This window comes from Abramis brama, assembly GCF_963993115.1.
Source record: "Abramis brama genome assembly, chromosome: 23".
Taxonomy (NCBI): Eukaryota; Metazoa; Chordata; class Actinopteri; order Cypriniformes; family Leuciscidae; genus Abramis; species Abramis brama.
This window is the reverse complement of record NC_139985.1, coordinates 15731842-15751590: the sequence shown is the minus strand read 5'-3', so window position 1 is coordinate 15751590 and position 19749 is coordinate 15731842. Positions and strand designations below refer to the sequence as shown.

Genomic DNA, 19749 nt, shown 5'->3' with positions numbered 1-19749 from the left:
GTGCTGTCACTTTAAAACCTCATGCATGGATAATGATAATTTCACCCAACTGTTTACATTCTCTTTGACATAACTGACTTTGTTTACGTGAATACTCACCAAGGCGGAAATTTTGACACATAATTGTGTGTAATAGAACATTCAAGAGCAATAAGCCACAACAGTAAACTAAATTCAGCACTCGTGCGCATCGGATCTGCACCACAGAAAGCACTCTCCCAGTACTGGTTTATTGTGCTTTTTATAACCCACCAATAACTCAAGCACGTCTCGCAATTTCTTCTCATTCATCCATGTTTCTTTGCTTCTCTAACGTGTTTCAGCAGTCCTGCATTGCACGGATATATTTACATACAGATAAACTAGAAAAATCTCTATTGATTGACATCTTCACTTCGCCCAGCCCAACTCTGATACAAACAATGATACAATTCATTCATAATTCCGTTTACACGAAAAACACAGCAAGTCATCCTTTGTCATTTATAACTGTGGTAACTCCATACATGTACTTACTTATTTTAATATGCAAAACTGTTACCCAGTCATAGCAGTGGGCATTTACTTCCAAGTCTTGAATGCGGAACGCCCATCAAAAAGGAGTTTTTGAAAGAGAGGGTCAAAAACATAATAGAAAATAGCTTATTACTTCTAAATTACCTAAAAATCTTGATAACATTATAAGTGGACCTCAGAGAACATTATAGTTCATGACCCCTTTAAATTTATTGTAAAACAACCTCATAGATAAAAAATGAACATCCACACATGAAGAGCGCTTACCCTCCACACAAGACGGCTGTGCCCGCGTTGTGCCAGCCACCTGACCTGGGAAACAGGAGCACTTGACAGTCTGTGAACGTTCCTCAATCTTGTTCTTATTACAGCACCGGTGGATGGCCACCACCTCACAGGTTCCCTGCTTCACCTGGTACGAAGCTGCAGAAAAGATAACCCTAACTGTTAATATTAATAACCCACCCAATATAAGAAACAGCATCTACAACCCCAGATCCAGAAAAGTTGGGACATTTTGTAAAATGCAATAAAATCAAGAGTCTGTGATTTGTTAATTCTCTTTCAACTTTATTTAACTGACAAAGTTTTCACTGACGAAGTTAAGTGTATTTTGTAAATACAAACAAATTTAGATTTTGATGGCTGTAACACACTCCAAAAAAAGTTGGAAGAAGGCAAAGTAAAAGTGAAAAGCTTATAGAATATCCAAGTTAAACTCCTGAAATGGTCCACAATAAGTAGGTGGATTGGTAGTAGGTGAGGGGATCGTGACTGAGCGTAAAAGGAGCATCTCAGTCTTAGCAAGCAAAGATGGGTCATGGCTCATTCTAAATACAAGATTGCAAAGAATTTAGGTCTTTCATCTTCTACCATACATAACATTGTGAAAAGATTCAGGGAATCCAGTGAAATCTCAGTCTGTGTAGGGCAAGGCAGGAGACCTCTATTGAATGAGCATGACCTTTGAGCCCTCAGATGGCACTGCATGAGAAACCATCGTGCAACTCTGTTAAATACAGCCACATGTGCTCAGGAGTACTTTAGAAAACTATAGTCACTTACCATCTGCTGCTGCATCGAGAAATGCCACTTGAATCTCTGTTACTCAAGGAGAAATCTATACATCAGTTCTATGCAGAGATGGCGGTAAGATCTCTGAGCCCGAGCTCATCTCAGATGATCCAAAACACAGTGGAAATCTGAGTCCACATTTCAGCTTGTTTTTGGGAGTTCTCAGTCCCAAAGACGAAAGGGACCATCCAGACTTTGATCAGCGACAGGTGCAAAAGCAAACATCTGTCATGATATGGAGGTGCATCAGTGGGGTGACTTGTATGGGTGTGTGACTGACGTGGAGGCGTATATTGGGATTGTAAAGAGATATTTCATGGCATCAAGATGACATCTTTCCTGGGAATCAAGACAATGCCAGGCCTCATTCTGCACATGCTAAAACAGAGTGGTTTCTAGACACTCTATATCGTAGAAGGGATGTGCTTGACTGCCTGTCTGCAGTCCAGATCTGTCTCTTATTGAAAATGTATGACCCATCATGAAAAGGAGAATCAGACAACGACGACCAAACACTGTTGAGCAGCTGTATTGTATCAGGCGAGATTGGGCAAAAATTCCACTTCACATCAACAATTTGTATCCTCAATTCCCAAACTATTAAAAAGTGTAATTAGAAGGAAAGGACACATTGGTAAACATGCCTCTGTCCCAACTTTTTTTGGAGTGAGTTGCAGCCCTCAGAATCTAAATTTGTTTATATATGTTACCGGCAAAGTGTGTAATGCCTAGGTAATGTATAGAATTAGGTAATGTATTTTTTGCAAAAAACATCAGGAATTCTATACATTGCCTAGGCATTCTATACAATACCGGGATTTCACACTTTGCCGGTAAGTTGGTCAGTGAAAACTTTTGTCAGTTAAACAAAGGTTAAAGAGAATGACCAAATCACAGATTCTTGATTTTAATGAAGTTTTATGTAACAAAGTTCGGGAGGAGCACGTTCAGGTAATCAACCAATCAGCTCAAGAGGAAGCCGGTATAAATAAAGCCTTTCCTCACCTCTGTCTCATGTCAAGTTTCACAGCATCCCTCCACCACCCCATCACCTCACTCTAGGCTGGTTTCTATCCCAGTAAAAGGGGGAGTACTCTGGGTTCGGGCCAAATTCCGAGCTTGGAGCCCTCCCCCGGACAGCATGCCAAATACGCTTAAAATACTACATCTGATTTCATGTACGTGTGAACTCGTGAATTGCATTAGATCAAATTTCTCAACTTTTCTGGATTTGAGGTTGTACGGTATATTTGATGAGAGTGGCAGCATCTAACACGCATCTGGAGGACTGCGAGGTCCCTGTTTTTTCTCTTTCTCTCTCCCATTTCCCCTAGCAGTACATACATAGTGAACACAGAGCTCTATTCTTCTGTTCTGAGGGAATTTTTTTTTTATTTTACAGCCAGTCTATAATGAGTGCTCAATTACAGCCAAGATTTGACTTAAGAAACAAGGGCTCCTCTATGCAGTGAGGTGTGTGAGTATCAACTAATGTTTCATTGTTGCTGCAATGTGGTAATAATGCGAATTGCCAAAATGCATTATGACATGGTTAGGGCTGTTATATAACAGATGGCTGTGGAAAATAACATATCCAAATGATTTAAATCACAGTGTGGATTAAGTTTTCAAACACCATTAGCATTCCTTAAATACAAAAGTGACTAGTCACTCTGGGTTTACTGATATATGTATATGTGGCATAACCATCTGTCCTGCTTTATTGGCGAGAGAGAGTAAACACGTGACATGTATTTGAGGTGAACATTTATGATTTACTTGCTTCTCCCGGGACATTGCTAGCAAACATTCATTACAGAACAGAAAAAGGGGCCATAACCAAAAACTTTTTTATAGACTTTCGCATATTTACATAGAACAAAAATGGAAAAGCAATGCAGTGGAACACAAAAATGCATTCTGTATACGGCCCCTGAGGTCAATCTGAAATACGTCTGATATTTAATAAAAGGTGAATGAAATGTCCAACAAGGCCTGGAAATACATTAAAAACACATTCAAGTGACACACCATGTCTTTAATGCACAACAGTAAGAAATGCAAAAAGGTCATAAAATATATTGCTACTTAAGTTTAGAAGTTCCTTTTGCGATGTGATATCAAGTGATTAAGGCTGATGTGGATGTGTTGGGTAATATCAAATTTCTTTAACTTTTTTCACTGGTAACACTTTATTTTGATAATCCACTTTAGACATTCTACTGACTATAACTATGCAACTAAATGTCAACTAGCAGTCATTAGAGTATTAGTAGACTTGATAACTTTTTTGGTAACTTTATTCTTGATACAGTGATACAGTGTCCTTGATTCTTGATACAGTGATACTGATACTTGATACAGTGATACAGTGTAACTTGATACAGTGTCCTTGTTACATATGTTACATGCACTTACCATAGTAATAACAGTAAATTATGCATAATTACATGCAACCAACCCTCAACTAAACTCTAGTCCTACTTTAACTCTATAGTAAGTACATGTTGTTAATTAATATTACTTATTACTTAAATGTATAATTACACTGTAACAATGACACCTTTAAATAAAGTGTAACCCTTATTTTTTTTAAAGGTGAGGTATTACTTGTAACTACATGCACTTACTATAGTAATAACAGTATTACTATACACTTTATTTTGATGGTCCCCCAACATTCTACTGACTATAAGTAACTAGTTGACATGTAGCTGCAAATTAATGAGAGTTGACAAGTAGGAAAGTTACTTATAGTTAGTATAAATAAATAGTCTAAATAAAGTGTAACCTTTTCGGTTAGAGACAAAGCTTTTCAGCGCTAGTGCATTAATTTAATCTAAATAAGTGTCTGTGATATGTGATTTTGCATTTGAAACATTACAGTGTTGTTTTTGTAAACTACTAAAAATTGTTTTCAGTAATTGAAAAATGCTGAAATAAAATAAAACATAAATAAATAAAAAAATACTCAAAAAAATGAAACAAAACGAAAATTAGAGATGTTGCCTTGGCTTACATTGAATGAAATTTAAGTTTAACTAGAATGAAGTATGTAACGATTTTTGTATTTTGCAGCAGTCACGCCATGATGTAATTACCGTAATTTTGAAATGACAACCAAGACGTTCTACTTGAAGCTGAATTATACATTTCTATCAACGGCCAAATGAATATGCAGCAGTCACATAGTACAAGTAGGAGCTCTCAGAAAATTCCCAGTTTACAAGCTGTACAAGTTGGAATCTTGTAATTACAGTAATTACGACATGGTGTGAACGCACTTTTTTATCATTCTCCTGTAGCCACAAAGAATTATGGGAAGTGTAGTTTGGTAGCACAAGCCTATTTGATTGCCATACCTGATCAAACTCTTCACTGATCATAAAATATTTTAGTAAAAATACATTACAAATCATTATGATCAGCACCAGTTAGCTGAGTGATTCTGCTATTGATTTGTAAATGTTATAATTTTTCTTAGTAGTTCTTGTACTAACTGTGTTAAAAATAAACAAACAAATAAATTAATTAATTAAAATGGTATTACTGTCCATTTTTTATGTTTACTGAGTGAAATGCAATGCAATAAAGAATCATAACTAATATGAAAGCCTGTTCTTTTAATGGACACTTCAATTTTATGATCTAATGCTGCATTTACAGAATTACCATAATTTCGAGATGACAAAACATGACGTTCTACTCGGAGCTGCTCACGTCCTCGGACTGGGAATTGTGCGTTCCTATGGCACATCTTGTAATTATGACATGGCGTAAACGCACCTTAATTCAGATCTGACAGGTCTGCACACACACATACACACAGAGGTTTCCATTTCATCAGGCCGTGAACTCCCTCTCCTGCTATGATGTGTAGTTTGTTTGATAGCTTCCTCCTGGGAAAAGTGGTGCTCCTCAGCTTAGAAAGGCCTCATTCTTTCTATACTCTACCTTCTTTTCATTTCCTCCTGAACTCACCTCTCTGCCTTCTCCTCTTGAGGCTTCACACGCAGCCACATTACCCCCCTCACCCTGTCCTCTCTGTCCAACATGGACCCTGCTGACTGGGCTTTAATTAGAGGAAGCGTGTGGAGTCCAGGGGGCGAGTGCTTACAGGCTGGATGCCCGTGCGCGTGCATCTCCAGGGTCTCTGTCAGCCCCGACATCGCAGGATAAACAACAGATAAGGGCAGATCTCTAACTGTGACTATGACTGACACCACGGGGCCTCACGTCGGATCCTGCATGGGTATTGGAGAGATAATGAATGATGGATGGTGTGTCTCTGTATTCTGGAGATGAGGGGGTGGGCGGACTTTTTGGAACCTGGCACATGTATGAATTTTATCTGAAAGAAGTGATATATGATTTTGTATCTGAAGCATTTGTATTTTCAAGCTAAAACTAAAACTTGAAAAATCGTTTTGGTAACTGAAATAAAGCTGAAAAAAAATGTATGCAGATATTAGATGAAAAATGTTGTATTAACATTATTAAAACTATTAATTACAGTTAAAGAAAACTAAAACTTATAGGAAAAATTTAAATATTAAGAAATATTTTACAATATTAATGCATTATATAATACTAAAATAACAAAGCATTAAAAAGCCTGCTGAAATGAGTCTTTTTAATTTGATAAACTATAAAAATTGAGGATATTCAATGGTTCTTTAAAGCGAGTTTGGTTCCCTTTCAAGGGAACTCGCGTTGCGTCGAGAATGACGCTATGGGGAACGCTTTGCGTGATGACGTCTTGAAGCACATGTAAAATCAGTCCAATGGTGTGGCGGAACGTCAGAGGCGGGTGACGTCACGTACCAGGAAGCTATAAAAGCCGGCCTGAAACAGAAAACGAAAGCTTTCTGAGTCTTCAGTCGCGCTCTGTGTTGAAATCTGTCCTTGTTATTTGGTGTTGTCTGTCTATATATATATATATTCAGTATGGCGAGCAAGCAGCAGTTTAGAGTGTGTGTTCATCCTTGCCCGCGTTATATAACGGGAGGTGATACTCACACTCTTTGTGTTGTTTGTTTGGGAGAGGAGCATGCCCAGTCAGCACTCGAGGGTGGTGACTGTGTGCATTGCTGTGCGCTTCCATTGCGTACGCTCCGATCCCGCTTGGCTCGGTTCAATCCCGACCACGTTCCCCAGGGCTCGGGTCCCGCCGCGGCTGAGGCTCGGCGGCGATCTCAGACCTGGGGTTCGCAAATGGATCTGTCAGTGGATGTTGAGACGGGCTCTGCCTTATCTCAGCCTCCTTCTGACAGATCCAGTGCCTCTCATCAGGGTGTGGAAGCACGCACTGCGGTTTCTTCCCCCCCGATGGAGGTACCAGTACTGCAACTATCCAGCTCTGAGGAGTTGGATGTTGTGAGTATTGACGCTGGTTCTGAGGATTCGCCACCTCAGTCTCATGCGTTTGAAGAATTGCTCGATGTGGTAACTAGAGCTGTTGACAGACTTTCAATTGAGTGGCCAGAGGATAGGCAGGACGTTCGTTCGAAAAGCAAGCTCGACGAACGCTTCCTGCCATCTCGTGCACAGCCTCAGCGCAGGAGCCTTCCGTTTTTCCCCGATCTCCACACCGAGGTGTCGAGATCGTGGGGGAAACCCATGTCATATAGAGTGTACACACCACAGACATCACACTACTCCTCCATTTATAAATATAAAGAGTATGGTTATGGGGAGATGCCGAAGGTGGAGGAGACGCTTGCGAGCTATCTCTCTCCAGCAACGGCATCTTCCTTGAAGGCTCCTTCACTTCCCTCTAAGCCAGTTAAATTTACATCATCACTGGTTCATAAATCGTATGCAGCCGCTGGTCAAGCTGCAGCGTGTCTGCATACGATGTCCCTTATGCAGGCTTATCAGGCTGAATTATTGGGTGATTTAGAGGAGGGCGGGGGAATTGGTCCTGACACGGTGGCCGAACTACGCAGAGCCACAGATCTGTCTCTCAGGGCCACCAAGGAGACCGCTAAATCTATCGGGCGGTCTATGGCAGCCCTGGTGGCCACTGAGAGGCATCTGTGGCTCAATCTGAGCGATATAAAAGATAAAGAAAAACACGTTCTCTTAGATGCTCCGGTCTCCACCGTTGGTTTGTTTGGTGATGCAGTTAACAGTGCGGTAGCTAAATCTCAAGAAGCTTCTAAACAGGCAGCTGCACTTCAAAAGCTTCTCCCCCGCCGTTCTTTCTTTGAGGCTGCTGAGCGGGAGCAGCCTCACTCCTCTAAAAAGAGTGCTGAGCACCGTGCCACTCAAAAACAGAGTGTGTCCTCCCGTGCTCCCCCACAAAAATCACGGGGACACGGAGGACGCTCTCAAACCCAGCAGTCTTCGAGGGGTAAGACGGATATGCGGACCGTCATTACCGCCAAGAAGGCTGCTGGGAAAAAGTCCTGATGTCCGAGGGCTCAGGACAAATGAGGGTAGTCCCCCCCGAAGCAGAGCGGTTAACACCTCTTTTTACAGGGCGCAGCGGTCTCCGGCGAGCACATATCTCAAGGACCACCCGGAAACGTAGTGGCCTCGGGATGCCCGCCCCCTCCGAGGAGGGTGTTAGAGCAGTCTGTTCGGTTGTTCCCTGCCGGTGCGCCGTTACAGGGCGACGAATTGACTACTCAACAGCAACAAAATCCAGAAACCAGTCTCGAGAGGCTGGTACCTCTAGTAGAATCTTTGACAGCGTGGAAGCTACTGTCAAATGTTTCTCGTTGGGTCCTGCAGACCGTGGAAAAAGGGTATCAGATACAATTCAAGAAACGCCCACCTCGGTTTATGGGGGTCCTGCCCACAGTGGTGGCCCCCGAGCAGGTTCTGGTTATGGAACAGGAAGTAAACACTCTGTTAGAGAAAGGGGCCATAGAATGTGTACCCCCCTCCAACAGGGAAACCGGGTTTTACAGCCGGTACTTCATAGTTCCGAAGAAGGACGGGGGATTGCGTCCCATTTTAGATCTTCGAGTTCTGAACGAGTCAGTCATGCAGCTCAAGTTCAAAATGTTAACATTGAGACAGATCGTGCCACAGATCAGGTCCGAGGACTGGTTTGTCACGATAGACCTCAAGGACGCATATTTCCATATTTCCATCCGTCCGTGTCATTGGAAGTTCCTGAGGTTTGCTTTCGGGGGCAAAGCATACCAATATCGTGTTCTTCCATTCGGCCTAGCTTTATCACCCTGCACTTTCACCAAATGCATGGATGCAGCTCTGGCGCCGCTGCGCCTCCAGGGTATTCGCATCATGAACTACATCGACGATTGGTTGATTTTAGCTCAGTCGCATCAGTTGGCGGTTCAACATCGAGATGTTGTTCTCGCCCACATGAAAGAGTTGGGGTTACGGCTGAACGCCAAGAAGAGTGTGCTTTCTCCACTCCAGAGGACCACTTTTTTAGGCGTGGTTTGGGACTCAGTGTCGATGCAGGCGCGCCTGTCACCGCCACGTATAGAGTCCATCCTTGCAGCTGTGAAAAGTGTAAAGCTAGGCCAGCTACTCACTGTCAAACAGTTCCAGAGACTGTTGGGTCTCATGGCAGCAGCTTCCAACGTGATACCTTTTGGACTGCTGCACATGAGGCCCCTGCAGTGGTGGCTCAGGACCAGGGGGTTTTCCCCGAGGGGCAACCCATTTCGCACAATCAAGGTCACGCGGCGATGCTTACGTGCCCTGGTTATGTGGAAGAAACCTTGGTTCCTGTCCCAGGGCCCAGTGTTGGGAGCTCCTTGTCGTCGCAAACTGCTAACGACGGATGCTTCCCTCACGGGTTGGGGAGCGATCCTGGAGGGTCGCTCATCTCAAGGTCTGTGGGAAGACCATCATCGTTCCTGGCATATCAATCGCCTAGAGATGTTAGCTGTCTTCCGGGCTCTGAGGAGCTTTATCACAGATCTCAGGGGACACCATGTGTTAGTACACACGGACAACACGTCGGTAGTCGCCTATATCAACCACCAAGGGGGTTTGCGCTCGCGCCCGTTATCCAACTTGGCACGCCATATCCTCTTGTGGTCCCAGGGGAAGTTACTGTCACTCAGGGCAGCTTACATCCCCGGGGTCCAGAATATAGGAGCAGACACTCTGTCGAGACAGGGGCCGAGGCCCGGGGAATGGAGGCTCCACCCCGAGGTGGTGGAGCTGATATGGAGGGAGTTTGGCCAAGCTCAAGTGGATCTGTTTGCGTCTCGAGAGACGTCTCACTGTCCACTTTGGTTCTCCCTCACGCATCCAGCTCCTCTGGGACTGGATGCTATGGTGCAGACGTGGCCGAGGCTACGTCTGTACGCTTTTCCCCCAGTTGCTCTGCTCCCGGGAGTTCTGGAGAGAGTTCGCAGGGACCGGGTTTGCCTGCTTCTTATAGCCCCGCGCTGGCCGGGCAGAGTATGGTTTCCCGATCTTGTGTCGCTCCTCGACGGGCCTCCTCTGGAGCTACCCGTCAGGAGGGACCTTCTGTCCCAGGCGGAGGGCTCGATATTTCACCCTCGGCCAGAACTGTGGAACCTGTGGGCTTGGCCTCTGAGGGGGCCCAGCTCATAGAGTCAGGTCTCTCAACTGAGGTTGTTGAGACCATTCTACAGTCCAGAGCTCCCTCCACGAGGAAACTTTATGCCCTGAAGTGGAGAGTCTTCACTTCTTGGTGTAGTGACCGTCGGTTGGATCCAGTCAACTGCCCAATTGGTACAGTTCTGGAGTTCCTGCAGGACCGGTTCACTGCAGGTCTGACCCCGTCCACCTTAAAGGTTTATGTGGCGGCCATAGGTGCTTACCACATTCCTTTGGGTGGAATGTCTGTGGGGAAAGACCCTTTGGTATCTCGTTTCCTTCGTGGCACTTGGAGGCTGAGGCCTGCAGTTCGCTCTAGGGTGCCACCATGGGACTTGTCCATTGCATTACAAGGCTTGTCCCTGGCCCCCTTTGAGCCCATTGAGGAGGTTCCTGAGAAGTTTCTAACTCTGAAAGCTCTTTTCCTTCTTGCTATTTCTTCTCTCAAGAGAATTGGGGATCTTCAAGCATTGTCGGTTGCTCCGTCATGCTTAGAGTTTGCTCCGGGTATGGTGAAAGCTTTTCTACATCCGAGACCGGGTTATATCCCCAAGGTCCCCACTAATGTGGTCAGACCTATTGTTCTGCAGGCCTTTTGTCCTCCTCCTTTTCAGAATGCGGACCAGGAGGCTAATAATTTGCTTTGCCCAGTTCGGGCGTTAGACGCTTATGTCCACAGAGCTGCCCTGTGGCGTAAAAGTGATCAATTATTTGTGTGCTTTGGGTCTCCTAACAAGGGAGGTCCAGTGTCTAAGCAGAGGATGAGCAAGTGGGTGGTCGAGGCTATCTCACTTGCTTATGAGGCGGCTGGGCAGCCTTCTCCTATGGCTGTCCGGTCCCATTCTACAAGGAGTATGGCGGCCTCTAAGGCCCTTATATCAGGAGTATCGTTACAGGACGTCTGTGATGCGGCAGGCTGGTCCTCACCGCACACTTTCGTCAGGTTCTACTCTCTGGATCTAGACTCTGCTCCAGGGTCTCATGTTTTGTCTTCCTAGTGCTGCTCACCAGATTTCACACGGGACAGACACTTGTAGCTATGGAGGCGTTGGTATAGACGTTCCCCATAGCGTCATTCTCGACGCAACGCGAGTTCCCTTGAAAGGGAACGCCTCGGTTACGACTGTAACCTCGGTTCCCTGAAGAGGGAACGAGCGTTGCGTCGCCCTGCCATATCTCCTTCATGCCTGTCAGCCCGACTTCAGACTATACGAAGCTTTCGTTTTCTGTTTCAGGCCGGCTTTTATAGCTTCCTGGTACGTGACGTCACCCGCCTCTGACGTTCCGCCACACCATTGGACTGATTTTACATGTGCTTCAAGACGTCATCACGCAAAGCGTTCCCCATAGCGTCATTCTCGACGCAACGCTCGTTCCCTCTTCAGGGAACCGAGGTTACAGTCGTAACCGAGGCGTTTTGTTTTGGGTTTATTTTTAGATTACAAGTTTTTCAAGTTACTGTTATTCAGATCAGTGGTTTCTTGGTTCTTTAAAGCAGTGATTCTCAAATGGTTCAAGACCCAGATTTTACATTCGACATTGACCCACACAAAATCACTGTGATCTTATGGTGCTTTTCCATTACCAGTACCAGCTCAACTCGATTCGACTCGACTCGCCTCGGCTCGCTTTTCGCTCCATTTTCCATTGCAGATAGTACCTCCACAATAGTACCTGGTCGTCATAGTGACGCCGCAGGAAACTGCCGTGACTTAATCTTCTACGCGAGACGCCCGAGACACGCGAGACACACCCGCTACCCACACACACAGGACAATGGAGGAAATCGAGTGTATGCTGTTTTTGGATGTTTTTGCTGTTTTTTATTCAGGATACTGCGTCTGGCGCGTGCAATGATGACGCAGTGAATAGTGACGATTCTCTCTGACCAATCAGCAGTCTGTCGTGTTTTCACGTCACATTTTAGTATCGCCTCAGCTCGCTTAGAACCTTGCCGGAGGTGGTACGAAAAAAAGTACCTGGAAGCAGGTACAGGTACAACTTTTACACAGTGGAAAACCAAACAAAGCCGAGTCGAGTCGAGCCGAGCCGAGGCGAGCTGGTACTGTGTAGTGGAAAAGCGCCAAAAGTGTCCTTTAGGGTGTCGTGGAGGGGTGAGGTGTCTAAGACCCAACATCTAGCTACTGGGGTGCCTCAGGGCTCAGTGCTTGGACCACTTCTCTTCTCCATCTACATGACATCACTAGGATCTGTGATTCAGAAACATGGTTTTTCCTATCACTGCTACACTGATGACACACAACTCTACCTCTCATTCCAGCCTGATGATCCGACAGTAGCTGCTCGCATCTCAGCCTGCCTGACAGACATTTCTGGCTGGATGAAGGACCACCACCTTGAACTAAACCTTGCTGAGACAGAGCTGATTGTGGTCCCGGCCAACCCAACACTTCACCACAACTTCTCCATTCAGCTAGACTCGTCATCCATAACTCCATCTAGGTCAGCCAGGAACCTTGGAGTTGTGATTGATGATCAATTGAACTTTACAGAACACATTGCTAGAACCTTATACAACTTTAGGAGGATCAGGCTCTTCCTATCAGAGCATGCTACACAACTCCTTGTTCAAGCACTTGTTCTATCCAGACTGGACTATTGTAATGCTCTCCTGGCAGGTCTTCCAGCTTGCACTATTAAACCTCTGCAACTGATCCAAAATTCTGCAGCTAGAGTGGTCTTTAACGAGCCGAAAAGAGCACACGTCACTCCTCTCCTCACTAAATTGCACTGGTTGCCAGTTGCCACTCGCATCAAATTCAAGTCACTGACGTTTGCCTACAGAACAACCACTCTGCTCCCTCCTACCTAAACTCATTACTTCAGACTTACGTGCCATCCAGAAACATGCGCTCTGCAAGTGAATGCCGTCTTGTGGTGCATCTCAAAGAGGCACAAAATCTCTTTCTGGGACCTTTACCTTGACTGTTCCCTGCTGGTGGAATGCCCTGCCCAACTCAACCAGAGCGGCTGAGTCCGTGTCCATTTTCACTTGATCCATTAATACTAACACTTTCTCTTCTATTCTTTATCTATTATCTTTATAAAAAAATAAATAAAAAAAACTGGTACTGTAATCTGTTAGATTAAACTGGAAGGGTCATAGCACTTGCATATTGTATTGTTAGTTTAACTGTTTCTATTGTTCTCATTTGTAAGTCACTTTGGATAAAAGCGTCAGCTAAATGAATAAATGTAAATGAACATCAGCTAAAGGTAGCCTGGGTCATATTTGCTCTTTTTTTTACTTTTTACTTGTAATTTTGTTCTTGGTTTTCAAGAAATGAGAACATGTTCCACTTCTGTTAAATGAATTTGCACCAAAATACCAGTTTGACTGGATACAACAATGACTGGATCAACAGCAAAAGATATGGGAAGATTATCCCTTGTTAAAATCAATTTATCAGAATTCTTGTTTTTCAAACAGTAGCATTTGGAGTGAAGTCATGGGTTCAACTCCCTGGGACTGCAAGAACTGATAGTTTTTCTTTATTAATACCTTTATTCAGCAAGGATGCATAATATTTGTCAAAAGTGACAGTAAAGATATTTCTATTCTAACAAAAAATCTATTTCAAATAAATCAGCATATTACGGAGCCCCTAGGGGGACATGGTGATGGAAAAAAATATGAGATGGAAGGAAAAAACATATTTCAGTGCTTTGCATTCGCTTGCAAAGAACATTTTGCAAGCTAAAGCAAGGTTTCTCAGTAATACACAAAACATTTGCGAGAACGCAAAAGCACTGACATATAATTTTACCTCCCATCACATTTTCTTTTTACTTCATCATGTTCCTTTAGTGGCTCCATATCATATTCAAATGATTTCTGAAGGATCATGTGACACTGACTGACAGAAGACTGGATTAATGGCTACTGAAAATTCAGCTTTACCATTAAAAGAATACATTACATTTTTAAAATACATTAAAATAGACAGCATTTATTTTAAATTGCAATAATATTCCATAATATTGCTGTTTTTGCAGGATTTTCAATCAAATAAATGTAGCCTTAGTGTGCATAAAAGACTTTCCTTTCCAACGCCAATATTTTAAAAGTGTATTTTCAAAAAAGCATTAGTCACCAATTGAGATCTACTGCTATAAAGCACCTGTATAGATAATATTCTGAAAACAAGAGTTAATTAGTAAATTAGTATAAGAGCTCATATCAGTTCAGTAAAAAAAAAAAACTAATGCTAATTGGAACTTATATTTAAGAGTGGTTAAATGTAATTTCAAGTGTATTCAGTGAATATCTAAGAAATATAAAACAGTTGTGCTTACATTATTTATATATATATATATATATATATATATATATATATATATATATATATATATATATATATATATATATATATATATATATATATATATATAAAGATAAATATAACCTACTTGTAAGCACAGTATGTGTGTAGCCTATGTGAGTTATGTGTGCCTTGTTAGTGTGCAGAGAAGCAAGTTGGATTCTCAGCACTCATGGGAAGACTTGCCATCATCACCAAACCCCAAGAACAAAGGCCATACTGCCTCCTACTGGCATAATAGGCTCACAGGAAAGACATGAGCAGCAATCCCTTCCTTCATAAGTAGTAGCACTGGCACACAACAACCCTTTATCTACCATTAACAGTCATTTACAGTCAAATTGATGAGCAATTCCCTGGATTTAACAAAAATACTGTCCGGAGAAATCATGCAGCCAACCAGAGGATGAAGGTCTCACACTATCACTCATGTCTTACACCTTTCTCACACACAGGCAGGCGTCACATCTTGGACACTCAGGCGACATCATCTGACACATCTCCAGCCCTGGAGACTACAGCAACAAACAAGCCACAAAATGAGATCTCAGACAGTGGAAAAGATTGCTTGTAAACGTCGCATTATAAGCTAATAACGACCAAACAGGCGTGCAAAATGTGTGCTGTGTGAACAGCTTAAATGCATCTGAATAAGCCTTTTTCTGTATGTGGATCTTTTTACACACTTGGCAGCAGAAGTCATTAGTAAAATTCTCCGCCGCACCATTAAGCACAGGGAGCAGACTCCGCGGATAATCGTGAGATTTTTCCCGCGGCTTCTCCTCCAGGACCGCAACACTGGAATTAACCGCTCAGCGTTCCACCATAGCCATCTTGTTCTGGATTTTAAAGTGCTGTTATGATGGTCTCAGAGTAATAAATCTCAGATCAGCCTGAAATCAAATAAGATTTCAAGCATGGCTAACTGTCTCTATCCCTGTGGCGGACGCATCTGGGTGCCGAGCTAAACGCCATTACCTTGAGCTGATGGGGCAGCCAGGCGATTGATATATTCTGACAGCTCGAGGCGAGAGAGCCGTTGTGCGATTTATCAAGAAGCATGTCTTTCTGCTGTCAATAGCTGACTGGCGTGTCAGTACCAAAAGGGCAGACATTTTGTGACTCTGAGGGAACTCGGTTGATTGCGACGACAATGAGTGCACTGAGGGTAGGCCTGTCAATGTAACGTGTTCATTTGGTGAGATGAATTATATTAAAAATAATATGCGCTAAAAATAAAGCAATTAATCCTGCCCTCTGACCCAGAAGTGAAATCTTTTACAGGATTTTTTTACAGAGAGCAACAGCATGAATATGTGGCTCTTTTTTCAATTTTTTTTTTTAAAAATTGGAAGCCACACAAATGTCTATTCAATGCTTTTTGTCTGTCACAATAACGTAATACCTTAAATTATTATAATTTGCATGTATTTAATTAATTATTTACATTAATAATCTAGTCACAACACTAATCAAGTGACATAAAGACTGGAACAGTCTATATATATGTGTGTGTGTATATATAGAATGATATATATATAATAGAATATATGTTATTCCTATTCATATACAGTATGACACTGTATGTAAATAGGAATATATTATATTATAGGAATATTCTATATTCTGTATTCTATACTTGTATCAGTGCTCCGTGTATCATTCTAATATGCTGATTTGCTGCTCAAGTAACATTTCTTATTATTATCTATGTTGATTCAGGATTCTTTGATGAATATAAAGTTTATATAATCTTTTGTAACATCATAAATGTCTTTACTGTCACTTTTGATCAATTTAATGCATCTTTGCAGAATAAAAATGATTAATGTCAATAAACAGAACCCAAAAATGTAAACGATAGTGTATAGGGTTCAGAAAAGCTCAAATTGATCATGCAATATTATAATAATACTAATACTGATCATTTGAAATGAGTTAGAACAAAGTTTCAAGATCATAACAGCATTCCTGTTCAATAAGCACTATGCATGTGCTTATTAAAAATGTTTTCTTCCTAGTTGCTGTATTGCACCTTGTTTTCAATCTGTCCATCCATAGTTTTTTCCTAATTTAAAATAAGATATTCTGCATGCGAGTTTCACAAAATAACACCTCAGGTTCAGCGTTCAAGAAAGAACATGCAGTAACAGACGAATGTCTATGTCCATGACAGAAGAAAATGTGCAGCGTGACAAAATGAAACTAACAAGCTTTCTAACAAGAACACCCAGTATCTGAGGCCAGCTGACATGTTCCACACACACCTCCTTTACTCAGGCCAGGTAATAAATAGCTCCGGGTTAGCTGTTGTTTTTAATTGGATGTGTCAAATGTCATCACAAGCTTGAACAATGTTGCATGGACGTTTTAACTTGTGTGTTTAATCTTCATGTCATGAGTGTAAGACAAACCAAAGGACAGCTCACATAACACAAATGAGGTCTCAGAGTGGGTGGCCTTTGGCTCCAGGCGACTCACTTTGACACACTGTACTATATGGAGGCTGAATCAATGTGTCGAAAATGGCCACAAATGGCTCGTGTAGGCATGCAGGTGTGTTGGCGAATGTGTGTGTACTCATTAAATGCAACGCGCATTGGGACTTTGTTGGCCTTCGGTGTTGGCTATATAAGGGCCTATTACAGCAGACAGGAACAAAGACAGCCGCTTGCACGCTATTGTCTCTATTTACCTGCAAGCATGGGCAAGCATGACAGGACACACAAGACAAGAAAAAGTGGTTGTTAGTTATAGTGTCTGGTTTCAGTGTCAACCATCAGTCAACGGCCCTTGCCTCGTTTGGGTGAGATTCAGACCATCCATTCCCATTAGTGTCCATGTTTCCGCGGAAGAACTTTACAAATGACCCATTACTGCTGCTCATTCAGACACATGAAGGGTTATTCCTGTGAATGCATTTATAGAGCTTCAGAGCCACCATGTGGCCACAAGTGGCACTGCAATGAAGAACTTGCTTTTCAAGTTAAAAATGGGGCAGAGGCTAAAACCCAAAGTTATTATGATACTATTTATATATATAAGTGTAGTATAATATGTAATATAATAATGTACATATGTGACCCTGGACCACAAAACCAGTCACATGGGTCAAATTTTTTTAAAATTGAGATATATGTATAATCTGAAAGCTGGATAAATAAGCTTCCTATTGATGTATGGTTTGTTAGGATAGGACAATATTTGGCCGATATACAACTATTTGAAAATCTGGAATCTGAGGATGCAAAAAAATCGAAACATTAAGACAATCGCCTTTAAAGCTGTCCATTTATGTTCGCGATTGTGCTGCATTCACTCACAAAAATAAATGTTTTATATATTTATGGTAGGGAATTTACTAAATATCTTCATGGAACATGATCTTTACTTAATATCCTAATGATTTTTGGCATAAAAGAAAAATTGATCATTTTGACTCATACAATGTATTGTTGGCTATTGCCACAAATATACCAGTGCTACTTATGACTGGTTTTGTGATCCAGGGTCATAGCATAATATATATTTTTTTAATATAATTAAATACATAAGAATATATAAAAAATAAAACTTCATATCTTTCATCAGTCATTACATCAGTCTGCGGTGTCACATGATGCTGATTTGGTGCAAAAAAAAAAAAAAGTCTTAATATTATTATCACAGTTGACAACCGATTAATATTTTTGTGTAAAACATGATACTTTTTTTTTCAGGATTCAGGATAAATAGAAGATTCAAAAGAACAGCATTTATTTTATACAAATGTTTTGTAAAATTTTTACTGTCATTTTTGGTCAATTTAATGCATCTTTCCTGAATAAAAGCTTTTTCTTTAAAAAAACAAAAACATTTTATAATACATTAAACTATTATCTATAATATTATGCAATATTTAAATATACAACATATAGTGTATTTAGAGCTTTCTTTTTTTATTAATAGAGTTTTTATTGGCTATGGTCACCTGTGAAAAAACTCCAGGCCACTTCTATAACATTCAAATCACAAATATGTTTTATTAAAAAAAAAAATAATAATAATAATAAATAGCTGCACCATGTGACCAGTCAGTGCAAAAAGTCACTCTGAAACTTTCTGACAGGAGCAATGAATCACAAAAAGTGTTGGCGATACAATTTTGTGCATTTTTGCCAACATTTCTCCCTTTTTGCTTTTGTTTTCCTCAAAATATTCAATTTCAATATTCAACAACAAACATTTTTTCCTCAATTAGCAAAAGTCTCTCTTCAAATTAAGGATAGGGCTGAAACCAGCGATGACATCCACCTATGAAATGTGAAAACTTTGGTGACCTTCACAACACACTTCTGCTGTAATTAGCACAGTGCTGATTAAAAACACCTCCGTTAGAAAAGTAACCTCTTCTCCCCATCAAAATGAAAAGTAACATCATCAGTCAGAGCAGCTCGAGATGCTGGTGGCATTTCTGTCTCAGCCGAAAGGTCACCTTGCATTACAGTAGCAACAACTAAACAAAGAGAAGCCGTAATTAAAGAAAGTGTGATAATTATCTGGAGCAACGCTGACATTGGGGAAGGACTTTGCATAATATGAATGATTCAGCAAAGAGCCTGGAGTCTGACCTTTTGGCATGCTAAAATATTTATGTACTGCTGGTCACTTCTTCACCATGAGGGAAGCTTTCATGAATTATGCAAATCAGAATTAGTTAGCTTGTGGGTGTCAATTAGCGTGGGGAAGTGGACATAATTTTAGTTACCCTCCCTCTTTTCTCCCTCCTTTTTTTTTTTTTCACGAAGACGGGTACGTCTTTGTGTGTGTGTGTGTGTGTGTGTGTGTACAGAGGCACGCAGAGGTGTAACGAGCTTATTACCTGACCATTTAAGATTAATACAGTCATTACTAAATTGTCCCTTCGCTTAAAACTCTTTACTGCAGAGGCATGAACTCTAATGAAGAAAGTGACTTTGCTGCTGTCCGTTTTAATGTTACTGCAGGGCAGGAGCACTATCATATAAATATGATACGGATGCAAACGACCCGCTTTTAATCTCCTGAACAGGACAGCACCGGAAATAACTGTAATTATGTGTTTGTATTAGAGGTCAAGCTTTGTTAAATGTCTTTTATGGGCTGAAAAAAGGTTCACTGACATCCTCTGTGGTTTACACTCACTGGGTGGACGGAATCTGAAGACTTTTATTTTTTCTACACTAATTGTGAAAAAAATAAAATAATTGTGGAATGGATTTAAACATGATGAAATGTAATG

The 19749-nt window shown here is 41.6% G+C and overlaps 1 protein-coding gene across 1 annotated transcript in view; it reads right to left on the bottom strand.

The window, feature by feature from the left end:
* tafa4b (TAFA chemokine like family member 4b) overlaps window positions 1-19749 on the bottom strand; it is a 62473-nt gene that overhangs the window by 23596 nt on the left and 19128 nt on the right. The window contains exon 4 of the mRNA XM_084100994.1: window positions 784-939. Within this exon, the coding sequence (XP_083957120.1) occupies window positions 784-939 (156 nt within the window). The remainder of the gene's footprint in view (window positions 1-783; window positions 940-19749) is intronic.